General features: G+C 36.6%; 1 protein-coding gene across 1 annotated transcript in view; it reads left to right on the top strand.

The window, feature by feature from the left end:
* Positions 1-211: 211 nt before the first annotated feature.
* pard3ba (par-3 family cell polarity regulator beta a) overlaps positions 212-14,637 on the top strand; it is a 149,043-nt gene continuing 134,617 nt past the window's right edge. Inside the window, exons 1-2 of the mRNA XM_079420912.1 lie at positions 212-603; positions 9,325-9,426. Coding sequence (XP_079277038.1) covers positions 487-603; positions 9,325-9,426 — 219 coding nt within the window. The 5' untranslated portion in view covers positions 212-486. The remainder of the gene's footprint in view (positions 604-9,324; positions 9,427-14,637) is intronic.

Here is a 14,637-nt window from a genome sequence, read left to right on the forward strand (position 1 = left end):
TATCTAATATTGATATTTCTGGATTACAGTTTACTATGCTGTATTTTTTTAGGATATTCTTGTAGAATATGTGTAGCCTACTTATTCATTCTCTGTCAAGCTCATCAGTGAAAGCACATCTTCCTTTAATGATGTAATGATTCATGGGGACAGTATAGTTAGCTTCATGAAGCGGTCAGAGTCATTCACGAGTATTTCTGCTTCCGGTTTCACTCTGGACCTCAGCGGGCGCGCGCACTCGGGAGAACCTATCTATCGAGACTTTTCTCTGTCATCCAGGACAGTTCAACTCTGTTCAGAGTCTGGTGTGGATGATTCCTGGACGACTATTGCGTTCCTGGACTTAATATTGGTTTACTGGACACTTTTCTAGCACTTTAGAGAGAAAGAAGATCACCTGTAACAGTTGACCAATGACACCTGTGGTCTCTTCAGCGCTCGCTTTAAGAGAAACTCTGCTGTAAACAAACTACGACCGCAGTTAAGATGAAAGTGACGGTTAATTTCGGGGAAACGAGGATTGTCGTCCCGTGTAAAGACGGTTGGATGGTGCGGGATCTGATCGATCAAGCCACTCAAAGATACAAGAAGATTGTTGAACAGGTAACGTGCTGTTTTTAAGTTCGTATTTGATGAGACAAACAGTTAAATAGTTATTTATAAATTCGTTTATTCGCTACGAATTGTTTAAATATCATCAGTTTGAGATATGTGATTGGAATTAGTGAAAAAACTACACCTGTTTACCGGGTGGCGAATCGTACTATGACGAAGGCCTGATTCATGAATATTAATTAGTCCGTACTTGACGCTGCTCAGAGGAAAGCGACGTTCATTAATATTACGCACGACGTTCCTACGCTCGTTAATATTATACGTAAGCCTTCAGCGTAGTACGATTGGGAACCGGGTGTGCCCTCATGCTCAGATCACGTGATCTCGAGCTGTCAACGCTGACATTTTTCAGATTTCTGATTATTGTTTTGAATATTCATTATCTCTAGATATTCCTGCAATCTGATACTGGGGTAAAAGTTTTGTTCTGTGCCTCACAAATGCAAATATGATCTTTAAGACTGTACAATATATGTCTGGGGAATTGGGATCTGAATTAACCTCTGTTACTGTGACTTTCACTTCACTTTTGGTGAGAATTTATTACAGTTTGAACACACACACACACACACACACACACACACACACACATGTTGGTTTGTGTGGTTTATGGGGACTCTCCATAGGCGTAATGGTTTTTATACTGAACAAACTGTGTGTGCTATTGCCCTACACCAACCCTACACCTAAACTTAGCCCTCACAGGAGACTTTGTGCAGTTTTAGATTTTCAAAAAAACACCATTTAGTATGTTTTTTAAGCCTTTTGAATTACGGGGACATAGGCAGTGTCCTCATAAACCACCTTCATATTGTAATACCTCTGTCATACCCATGTCATTATACAAATTTGTGTCCTCATAAACCACATAAACATGCACACACACACACACACACACACACACACACACACCAAACTATATAATATTACAGTAGGTCTCTTGAGTTGAGGTCAACTCAAAATAAATAAAAAAGTAATCATTATGTGCACAGAAAAAACAATTTGGTGCAAGATTTGCTTTAAAACAATTTTCACTAAGAAATTGCTATACATTTCAGAAATAATTACAAAGAAACAGGAAATAAAATTGAATTAAATATGAAATTTTGAAGTTTAAAGACAGTCATAAAATGTACTCCAGGGATCTTTGTTTTATTTACAACTTCAAAAAACAAACAAACAAACTTAAATTGGTTCTAGTAGAGTATTTATGGTATGTTTATGTCTTGTGCGTTATTGTTATTTTGTAGCATTTGATTTTATAAGCAACAGCCATTATTGATCAGATTGAGAATGTAAAAGGAGATGCATTGCATTCATTTTTACATTTTATAATGGCTCCATAAGTACAGTTATAATGGGTGAAATATTGCTGCTTAATAATAATAATAATAAATTATGCAATTTACAGATCTTCTGGTTAATGCAATACTCTTCTAATTCTTCATATCATCATTCATTTAGTCCCAACTATATTCCACTATAGAGGGGCTCTTTGATATCGACACATACTTACATTAGTCCTCAGTGAGCACCAGGTCTGTTTAATTCTGCAATGCTTGGTCACCGTTAACTATTCTCATCCTTTTGTCCAGCTTCGGCACTAAATGCCAGTTGGAATAAAGAGGGGCTTATGTGACGAATACAGCCGTGTCATTAATCGCTCCCTATCTCCAAATGCAGGTGGCAGGCTGTGTTTGATTAGTTTGGCCTGGACTCTTGGGCTGAGATGGCTGGCTTTATGGGAGGTTTTAGTATGCCTGATTGATGGACGTTATCGGCTGAGATTGGCTCAGTCGGATGGGATGGGACGGTGCCAGGCGTGCTGGGGTAGACGTGGGCGCTTTATCTATTCTGTCAACCCACCTCTCGGGTCACTGAAGTATTGAGCCCTTCATCTATGATAGCCGTGCATCCGTGATGCAGTTCTCCTTGATTAGACCTTGTGCGTATTCACATAACAAATGGGCAATTTGTGTTGATGTTAGTTTTACATTTTGAGATGCAAATATGACTCTGCTACGGATTGATGCTTAATTTTATATTTACTTTGAGATATGAGTTGTTATTAGTTTACGGTATGGCCAATTTACAATGATGTCAACAATGAAATTACATAGTTTTATTAATGAAGACCAGGGTCTCATTTTGGGAATTTGGCTGCATGTTTATTTGAATAAGTTTTAAGGCTGCACAATTATGATTTAAGCTGCACGTTTAGATGTACTCCACAATCTAAAACAATGGTAAAAATAGGGCACAATATACTGTATAATTTGAAAGAATTTTTCTGTGTTTATATATTACAGGTGTTTTACAGTATTTTCAATTTTACACTTCATTGCATTGTGTTTTAGAGATAAACAGAAATGTGTGTAAAATGAATGGATAATGTTGTGTTTATGAGCTGACAGTTCTTTTTCTGTTATTTTACAGATTTATTTTTTACAGTGCAGTTCTGTTTTTTTTTTTTTTTTTTTTGCATTGTAACCAGTGATCAAATCTTCTGTTGTGTGCATGCAATGGATGCAGTGGCACCTTTAAAATAGTCCTAATAATTTAAGCGATCCAACCCAAATATCCATATTTTGTGTTCAAATGACAGTTATAATCGCTGGCTAATGACAATTGTAGGATTTTTATGTTTTTGAAAGAAGTCTCTTATGCTCATAAAGCATGCATTAAATTAAAAGTGCAGTTAAAATACAAAAACAGTAAAATATAATTTATTCCTGTGATGCAAGTGGAGACATTTACATTTATCATAAGACAAACTTCTGTTTTCTTTAAGAAAACGTACACTGATAAATTGAATATTATAAGACATTGCATGATATGTTAAAGTCAAAAAAGTACATTTTGAAGGTGAAGTCTGTACATAGTGTAAGCGTGTTTTGTCATACTCCACTGTTTGCTACCTGTTGGAAAATATATCTTGTTAGTGGTAAATCCACATTATTCAACCTGCTGAGCCACTGTTATGCTTCTGAAAATACAGTTAGTAGTCTGTCTGCTCCCCACCGCCAGTCCTATAAGAAAACAGTGAAATAAAACTATACGTCCCACTCAATAATGTTTATGTGTCCAGCAAGATCTTATAGACTGGTTGAGATTACCTCACTGACAGCAGAGGAATACTGCTTTATTATCCTGCCATAGCTGGGCTCTGTCGAGCCGCTGCTAACCTCTGAGGATGGCTGGAGAGCTGACTTGGCAGGCAGCGCTGTTGAGATCACTACACATGGCACACTTCCAAGAGCACAAAGCTATCAGCGTCAGCAGCCATCACTACAACAAATTGCTCTGTCACAATGGGTATGCAATATCAAGTCCTATAGGACTGTTCCTATGCATATGCCTAAAAGGAGTAGTTCACCCCAAAAATTTAAATTTGCCGAAAATGTACACAACCTCAGGCCATCCAAAATGTAGATGAGTTTGTTTCGTCATCTGAACAGATTTAGAGAAATGTAGCATTACAGTACTTCACTTGCTCACCAAGGGATCCTCTGCAGTGAATGGGTGCCGTCAGAATGAGAGTCCAAACAGCTGATAAAAAACGTCACAATAATTCACACGTAATCCACACAACACCATCAATTAACATCTTGTGAAGTGAAAAGATGTGTGATTGCAAGAATCAAATCACTGACACGTCTGAATCAGAGGAAAAATATACAGAGATCAAGCAAAAACAGTCTAAAATAGTTCTAAACAAATATGTGGGTGGATTATGATATGAGAGGACAACAGGGGATGGACTTTTTCACTGAAGGAAATGTGATTATGGATTTACAGTGGAAGTTAAAAACGTCTTGATGGATTTTTTTTTCTTGGAAACATGCAGCTTTTTTTTTACTTCACAGGATGTTAATTGATGGAGGAGTGGTGTGGATTACTCGTAGATTATTGTGATGTTTTTATCAGCTGTTTGGACGCTAATTCTGACGGCACCCATTCACTCCACTCACTGATGAGCAAGTGATGTAATGCTAAGTTTTCCAAATCTGTTCCGATGAAGAACAAACTCATCTACATCTCAGATGGACGGAGGTGAGTGAGTAAATTTTCTGCAAATTTTCATATTTGGGTGAACTATTCCTTTAAAATGGACCCTATGTAAATCCTTAACACATTTTACTGGTATTGTTGTCCACAGTTCATCTGTAAATGTTTGTTTTTGCCATCTCTCATCAGAATTGCTCCACTTCTGAAATGCCTTTCGTTTTTGGTTACATAAAGGCCCTCTTAAAGGAACACTCCACTTTTACATTTGAGTTTTACCGTTTTTGAATCCATTCAGCCGATCTCCGGGTCTGGCGGTAGCACTTTTAGCTTAGCTTAGCATAGATCATTGAATCGGATTAGACCATTAGCATTTGGTCATCAAAAATGACCAAAGTTTCGATAATTTTCCTATTTAAAGCTTGGCTCTTCTGTAGTTACATCGTGTACTAAGACTGACGGAAAATTAAAAGTTGTGATTTTCTAGTCTATTACGCAGCGCCTGAAAGTAGTCCCCAGCTAGGTAACTAGTTGATGATATAACTGGGGACTACTTTCAGGCGCTGCGTAATATCACTGCGCCTGCTGCATCCACAGTACGACAGCAAAGTTCCTTGATTATTACGCCGGAATGAGAGTATAGTTCCTAGCCATATCGGCCTATAAAATCGCAACTTTTCATTTTCCGCCAGTCTTAGTACATGATGTAACAGCCTAAATATCTTATTATTCTAAGTGACTGATTAAATGTAACAATTTGACTCAACATATGCATACTTTTAGAAAACAATGGCTTGTAAAATTGCCCATAAAAGGTAAAAATCTATTTAAACTTATATGAAAAGATTAATTTCTATCACTGATGTGAACTGACCACGCAGAATATGAAGAATATCAAAAACTGCAGCTGTCCACGGTAGTCAGATATCAGCACAATAACACACTCGGCAAAATATCGTCTAATTATCGTTATCGGGAAAACAATAATCAAGATATCGGTTTTTTTCCAATATCGCACACCCCTAGTCACTCCTCCATTCACTCACTTTTCACCATCCAGTCTTTTTTTCTTGTTGAATAATCTAGTTTTTTTGTGAATACGTCAGATTATTAAGGTACATTTGTTTGCAAATGTTGTTTAGCCATGATTGATTAATGACTGCAAGGTCAAAATGCCATTGTGCATTCCATGATTGCAAAATTTTTATCAAAAAATCTGCATTGCACACCTGTTCTCAACTGATTTCAGGTATTGTAGCACCAGCCATGCCAGATGAGTTATATGCTGACATTTAGTACTTTGCGTTATGGGTTTGTTCAGATCATTAACCCCCAGTATACACAATAGTAATCATAACACGCTTGCCTTAGCGAAAAAACACTAATTAAAGATTGTAGCTGTGAGGAATCATTTACAATTAGTGCATGTTGAAATTATTTCTCAGTTCGCATAGATGGAGAGTCTGATTACTGCTTGTGTTTGACATCTGAGACCAAACAATTTCTCAGAACTTCCTGCTGTTTAATGCACAGGTAATTGGATCTTGTATTTTTGGTTTTCTCATGGTGTTTCACAGGATTTGTCGTAGAAAAACAAGAAAGCATAAAACTTATTCGTAGCTGCACACATCCATGTTTCCATGCCACTGGCATAATGTAATCTTACTGATAATGAATCTGTATTAATATTTCCAGTTATTGCTGTGGGAAGCTTGTACCTCAGCTGTCGAGCCATGTGTCTTGTTTAAATATCTGAATGGTTCTTCCAGTGTTATGGGAGCTGGTGTGTGTAAAAAGCACCAGGTGTGTTGTTCTTCCACAGCAAATGTTGCTCAGATGGCTTCGTGAAGCTGAAAGCAGTCCCAGCAGACATATCTGCCTGAACAGCTTGAACACTTTTCCACAGCAGAAGGGTGGATGTAGACTGCTGCTTCCTGTTGGGAATTGCGAGTCGCTTTTTCTTTCTGGATTGGAGGAACTGCTTTTTTTCCGTGCTCAGATCAGCTTGCATTTTAAAGTGGTTTTGGAGGATTGAAGCTGCTTTTATGAATAAATATGGAGGCTTTGGATTGGTTTTGATAGAGCGTTGGTTTTCTTTTGGACTTCTGCAGAATAAATGCTTGTCTGAAACTTCTGCTTCAGTTGATGCAATATGAACCTCTGTACATTTTAACACATGGGTCATGTGAACAGTTATGCAAATTTATTTGGCTGATTAGACACAGAAATGGTGCAGAAACATGTATTATTAAAGATAGGGTAGGTGATTTTTTTTGTTATGCTGGTTGAAAGTCTCTTTACATCCTGATAGCAATCACTTAAGTAAAGTGAAATGGTCTAAATGTATTTACGTATTTATATAGTCTGTGGAAGGCGTAGGACCTTAATGCTCATCCAATCATATCCTCTGCACACCCTGTTTGTGCAGACATGATATGCCACCAGCAAGAATGAAAGGCACTATTATTGTAATATTTAGCATTTTGTACTGTAATGTTTTATGAGGTATGAGATATGAAGTAATCTGACAGCATTGCATTCAACCCTCCACTAACGCGTCTCTCATCCTGTCACTGGTTAGCCTTTTGTCTGCCAGTGCGCGTTCATGTGTTTTGGAGCAGACGTGGCTTTGGAGACTGATTATGCAGGGAGGGTGAGATCTTATGCTTTCAAAGCTAGCTTGCTATTGCTAGCCTCTCTGAAATGACCTACCCTACCTTTAAATATTAGATGTGTCATGTTTTTTTTTGTTTTTTTTTACATTTTCCAATAACACTTCCAGTTACACTCTGTGTTTAATTCCAGGTTTAAATAAAGTAGAAAAAAATTGCCAGCCTAGTCTTTTTTTATCCCTTTGGATCATGAACATCCTATTTCCACTGTCTTAACCTAAAAAATAAATGATTATATTATTTTCTGTTAGAAAGATATGCAGTTTTTTTTTTCATTTAAAGTTTTTCAAAGAAAATTTTCTTGAAATACTCAAACATTCTACAAATACGTTATTAGATATTTTATGAGGTTTTTCATTTGCATTAATATAACTCCATGGAAGCCAGGCTTTAAAACTCTCTTTTGCAAGACGCGAGTGCAGCGGTGATAGATCACCTCTAGAAAATGCGCAAAATATGCATTCTGTATGAACTGCTTGGTTTCATTTTTGATGTAAACAACATCATCTCCGCATTGATGTCCTCTTTTTCCGCAATATTTTGAATGAACAACGTATCCAGTGGGTTCAACTGGATAGGCTTAAAAAAAACATTAAAATGCAATGACACCTACCTACATCTTCATCGCATCTCTTGAGCCACTGATAAGGCTGCTTGACGCACAACTCAAATTTGAATGCAGCGTTTTGCATTCGAATGTGAATTTTTATTTTAAATTTGACTAATATTCGAAATTCGATTTTTTTTTTTTTTTTGACAGTCCTAAATATACACAATTTGTTTGATGCCCCCAAGATGATCAAAGATCGTTCACACAGTTTTGACTGAGCTACTATTGTCCCGTGTGTTAACAGTTTCATTGAGGTTTCTACTGAAAGGCGTTGACCTCGATCTGTTATGTCATGCGTTACCAGCCAAACACGTTCTCTCAGACCATTGTAGTGTTTTTTTCTCCCTGAACCCTAGTAGGAAAGTCGTTCTGCGAGTTTGTTTGGTAATGAGCTGATACTATTCAAACTATGACAACTCAGGACTTTGACTTATCTTATCTGATTGGATGTGAAGGTATGTGTTCCCACCATACATTTTCAAGTTCTCTGTCAACCTGTAACCCATCTCATCCTGTTGTATTGTCAAGGTCAAAAGAATAAATTCATCACAGTCATTTGATCTGTTTTGTGAAATGACATATCACATAGAAATGACATATCACTCTAATATGCTGATCTGATGCTCACCAAACAGTTTTTTATTATTATCATAGTAACTAGCTAACAGTAGTGATTTATAACAACTTTTGACAAGATTTCTTGCTTTGATGTACCTGGCCTTATAAAGCAATAAGGCACTCTAGGCCACAGTGTACACTGAATAAAAGAAAAACACACTTTATTCATCAGCATATTCATAATTTAGCACAGCCAGTCATAGTTTATGAGGTCTGTGAATCGTAATATGTCGGTCTGTGCTGTAACGGTATTAATGTGCTGTAGGATTGAACCTTTGAGCAACAGGAAACTCACACTTTTAATTGTCATCGCTGCCATAGTTTCCATACATTCATGGACATGGAAGCATCAGACGTTCATTAAAGCTGCTATTGTTTGCTAATCATGACTAAAGGGCAAAACAAATGAGCTGCCTCAACTAGCTTGCTTCTAGCATGTCAAACGAGGGCAAACAAATGCTGTTGTATTTTGCATGTTATGTTAAGTTGTTCTCAAAGAAAGTGAGATATTAAACAGTGTGTTACAGTGATTTTTACAGCAATGACATGGTTAAATCATAATTTTATTAGTAAATATAATGAATAACAATTATTCTGTAGCTCATCCAATCCAATTTCAGAGTCAGATCTAGCCTAGTTATTTAATAATGATAAATGTAATCATTATCTGCTAATATATTTGTACATATTTTGATTAAAGAAATTTGATTTCGGCATGTTGTCTATCTAAAACTTCCAAACTTATGATTAGACTCGTATTGTTGTTGAACGGGGCACTTCTAATGGACCTATTGTTTTCAACAGGATGGGGAATTCCTGGTGCGGACGCTCCATGTGGAGTATGTGGACGGGGGGATCCTGGACCCAGATGACATGCTGACAGACCTGGTGGAGGACAAAGACAAGGTAAGAAACCGTGGTACTTGTACACGAACACTGGAGCTGGATCGAGAGGTTGTTTCTGTGGTTCTGTGAATATTATCTAGCATGTTTGTCGCTAAAATGTACGGTATGTTTGAATGCAGTTACGTTTGACAAAGCACATTGTTTATAGCAGTGGCCTGTGGTGGACTTTGAGTTCCCTCTGTGAGTTTGGGTTGTTTAGGTCATTGTAAATTCAGTTTTCTTTTGAGTTTGATGTTTACACAGTTTCCAAGTTCAGTCTTTAGTTGTTTGGCTATTATTATTAATAATAATCCCTTTCTTTTTGAACTATTTGTCAGTAAACAGCATTGTTTTCATGATGGTGTACCTCACCTCTCACTCAAAGATCAGACTTTTGTGGCATTTAGAGTTCATTTGGATTTGGATGTGGCCAAATGTGATGCTGTCGGAGGGTGAGTTGTTTAGTCTATAACTAGTTCATCTGTTTTTTCCAGTTTGGCTTGTTCTTGCAGATTTGCGGACCAGCTGTGAGCATGATTGGCGGGCATTATCGCATCGAGGGTAGTCAGCCAATCACAGCACTACTTTCTGTCATGTGACTTGTCAAAGCTACTGCAAAATATTTACAGTCTGCCAAGTTTTGTTGAGCTGCCTGGACATTCATAAACGCAGTTCTACATCTAGAAGAAGGGGGAACTAGCAAAGCAAGTTACTTCAGACGTTTAGTTGGGAGTTGTTTAGCCTGCCCTCCCTGCCTCGAGCGGATTGTTGCACACACCAATGACATCATGACTATTGCAGGAGCTTTGGCTTTAGTTTGGAACCAGTTTGGCAGCATTTATGTATTTTTTAGTGTATACTTTTTGTGTAACAAGCTGTAAACCCACAGCACTGACTGAATAACTTGTTGAATAACTACATCTGCCATGCTTAATATTAATGTTTTTAATTAATATTGATGTTAATATTCATGCAATTTGTGTCATAAATGTCCATTTTGCATAGCATAAACTCTCTTAAATTTGAATAATAAGCATAGTAATATGTCTAGATGCATACATGGAACAAATTATGAATTCTTTCTCAGCAGGGGCTGAATAATTACTAATAAAATATTCATATGGTATTCAAAGCAGCTTATAATGATTAAGCCACTTCTTTCATTTTAGTTTTTCACATTTTTGAGATTTTAAAACTGGTTCATTTTATTGGGAATTAAATTATTATTCTGATGACGACGTTGGTGGCAGAATTCAGTTATTAGAGATATGGAAAAATATGATATGAGTTGCTTTCTGATCTATTCATTGTTTTATTCATATGGTCTGTGTGCTATTGTTGTGATATGGATATAAATTACAAATATAGATTTGTAGATGTTGACACATGAAGATGCATGAAAATTGAGCATGTTTGTGTATTAGAGGAGAGATTCTGGTCATTTAATATTTATGAAAATACATTAAAATTGCTAGTGCCAGGGAGTTATGTTTTTTAAACATGTTACTGTGGAGTTGTTTGGGTGTTCTGGGTAGTTTCTAATTAGTTGATACCTTGTAAGTTGCCTTTTTCAATCTAAGGAAGGGGATTTTGTTGTCCACCAGGCGAAAATAAGTTGGATCATTTACGAAAAGTAATAAAATACACCTTGTCTGATTTGAAGTATCCTTCACGGCTGTAGCACAGGTGGTGCTGCTGGACCAGTTATGTACTGAAGTTTAATACTTGCAGCAAAAGTGATGCTTGTATTATTAATTTTGGTAACCCTTTATTTTAAGGTGTCCCTTTTAACAAAAACAAACTTTATATAAATATTTTTCTATCTCTGGAGCTATGGTGTGCCTACTTTGATTTTTTGGTTCAAAAGATGACCTTTTTACACGTTACATGAACTTATTATTATAATAACAATTAATTATGCATAATTATATTCAAGTAACCCTAAGCCAAACCCTAATCCTAACCCTAACCATATAGTAAGCACATGTAGTTAATTATTATTACTCAGTACTTAAATGTATAATTACACTGTAACAAGGACACCTTAAAATAAAGTGTAAGCGTAATTTTTTTTTTTATCTTGTTTACATCAGTCTTCGCATCAAGAGCATTTTGATGCCTAAAATTGCTGGATAAGCAGCCCACTTATAGTTTTGGAACAGAGCCGTTTTGACTCCGATAAAACAGCTTATTGGCAAACTTTCTGGCATGAAATTTGGGCTGAATAGGAAATGAGGAAAACTTTTTACTCTTTAACTAGCTGCTATTGATTCCTGCATGATATAGCAGTCTAAACGCATTTTTCTTTTTCTTCCTGAAAGTGTTTTCCTTCCATTTAGACCGAAAACCCATTCTTGCGAACCCATTTTTCACACTGACCGGGCCCATTATTGCCCATTATGCAGTCAAGCGGCTTTCGTCTCTGTTATAATAATCTTTATCATCCTTTGGAAGCATTCCACCGAGATGAGGTCTCACCGTTAGTAGCGCATGCTAATCAACTTTAATACAAAGCCAGTGCGAGGGAGTCACAGCATCTTCATTAGCCCGTTCTTCACCTCCTACGGAGGTTGATTAGGGTGAAGTTGCCATGGCGATGGAATCAGATTTAAGGCCCCACCCCTGCTCTGATGCCCATTAACCCCCAGCAGGAAGTGATGGCGCTTGGCTTGACCCCCAGGCCCTGCCCATGAATATTCAGTGTAGGATGATGAATGACGTTAATGCGTGGAGTTGCTGTAGACGGGGCCCCGGTGGACTCTGGGAGATGGAGAGGTCATGCTGGGAGGACTTGCCGCACTGTTTCTTTAGTCAGTTAAACACTTAATCACTCTAGTTCTTCTCTTTTAGGTTTAATATTCTGTTTTTGTGGTGGTGTTATGAACTTTCACTCATTTTGGGTTGATTATGATGATCTTTGGGTTTTGTGGGTGTCGGAAAGAGATTCATCATTTTTGACTTGCCTTCATGTCAGAACAAATCTGATAGTGTACGACTTTCTGTTTCCTGTGGAATACAAAATGAGTTAACTAACAATCTCAAAACTAAAAAGAAAGTGAAAAATCGGCATAAAAATGCACTGTAAACAATAATGTTTAAAGTAAGCAAATATGTTTATGGTAAAAATATGGTAAAAACTATTTAGGTTTTATGCATTACACTTAACTTACTGTATATTGCAGTAAGGAAGTTAAACAATTAGTTCACCCAAAAATGAAAATGGTATCAATAATTTCTCACCCTCATGTTGTTCCAAACCATAAGACCTTCGTTCATCTTCGGAACACAAATGAAGATATTTTTGATGAATTCCGAGAGCTTTCTAAGCCTGCATAGACAGCAAAGCAACTGACACGTTCAAGGCCCAGAAAGGTAGTAAGATCATGGTTAAAATAGTCCATGTGACATCAGTAGTTCAACTGTAATTTTATGAATCTATGAGAATGTGTGTCAAAGACTGACATGGAGTAAAAGAAATATTGAATAAAGTCATTATTTTTGTTTTCTTTGCACACACAAAATTCTCGTAGCTTGAGAAAATTACAGTTGAACCACTGATGTCACATGGACTATTTTACTGATGTCTTCACAACCTTTGAACATTTCATTTGCATTGCTGTTTATGGAGGGTCAGAAAGCTCGCGGATTTCATCAGAAATATCTCAGTGTGTTTTCTGAAGATGAATGAAGGTCTTACAGGTTTGGAATGACATGAGGGTGAGTAATTAATGACAGAATTTTCATTTTTGGGTGAACTTTACTTTTAAGATATTTTTGATGAAATCTGAGAGCTTTCTGACCCTGCATAGATAGCAATGCAACTGACCCATTCAAGGCCCAGAAAGGTAGTTAGGACGTAATAAAACAATCTATGTGACATCAGGTTCAACCAGAATTTCATGAAGTTACAAGAATACTTTTTGTGCAAATTAATTTGTGTTCCGAAGATAAACAAAGGTTTTACGGGTCTGGAACAATATGAGGCTGCTGAACTACAAAAATCAGTTTTATACCTGTTATAAGGGTGGGGTATCTTTTGAATTTTATCGATTCCGGTTCCGGTTCTGATTCTGCTTATCGATTCCGATTCTTAAAATAAAAACAAATTTAAGTCAAACATTTAGATGTCAAACATATTTATTCTTTTGCCTGCGGTTTTACCCAAAAATACCAGAGAAAAAAACAACTAGACTAATATAAATTTCAAACATTAAATTGTTAAACACAAGTCAACAGTAAGTAATAAAATAGGACCAAACATATCGATTAGCAATAGCATAAATACAAATGTCAGGTACAGAAATTGAAACCAAAAGTTTAAAAACACTTATAGTTTTCTATGCGCGGGAATCGTTAAGCGGAATCAAAATGCACGTGTCTTATCGAATACCCTGTTATTGGAAATTTGGAACGGGTTCTCGATACTTATAATACACTGACAGCCACCATAAAAACACTGGTGGGAATGAGAAAGCTACATGTAGAATCAAAGTTCATCACAAGCCTTTTCCACAAGCTTTGGATGTAAAATAGATGGAGCGTTGTGCAATACAAAACACAATAAAATAATACCACCATAACCACATAATATGTAACATAAAGCCCAAATGTACATAACTGACAAGAAAAAACTAAAATGAAACAATTATTTAAACGAAAAACCATCAGAAACGTAGTAAAATGTGACAGAGATACACCTTTGATTGCTTTGTGTGAGGTACAAGCCATTATTTGCAAGCCTTTTTTTGTTCTGTCACACTCAAATCTTGTCTGTGCTCGAGTTCAGCTCAATGAATCGTCAAAACATGTTTCAACTGGTTTGATGACAGTGATGTCAAAAAGTGTCTTTGATGTTAAACCCGGTGCGACATATGCAAATGAAAGAAATTTAAATGCAATTTTTAACACACAGGCCTATTTAAATTATTATTTTTTTTCACCTAAAGATACTGTATTGATTCAAAAGGCTTGGAATGTACAGTAGTGGGCTACTTTTGGTTACTTTGGGCAGTGTGGTGTTAGTTATTTTTGCCTTTCATTGAATGGATCGTGGTGCAAAAATAGCTCCCATGGTGCTCCACAAAAGAAAACCGTCATAATGAATAGATGAAGACAGAATCTCATTTTTGGGTAACTTTCTATTTAAACAAACACTTATTTTGCAGAAAATCAACAGAAATACATGGAAAAAAAGCTTTTGTTAGATTTTGAGACAGATGAAAGATCATCCCT

The sequence above is a fragment of the Barbus barbus genome (assembly GCF_936440315.1).
Source record: "Barbus barbus genome assembly, chromosome: 7".
Taxonomy (NCBI): domain Eukaryota; kingdom Metazoa; phylum Chordata; class Actinopteri; order Cypriniformes; family Cyprinidae; genus Barbus; species Barbus barbus.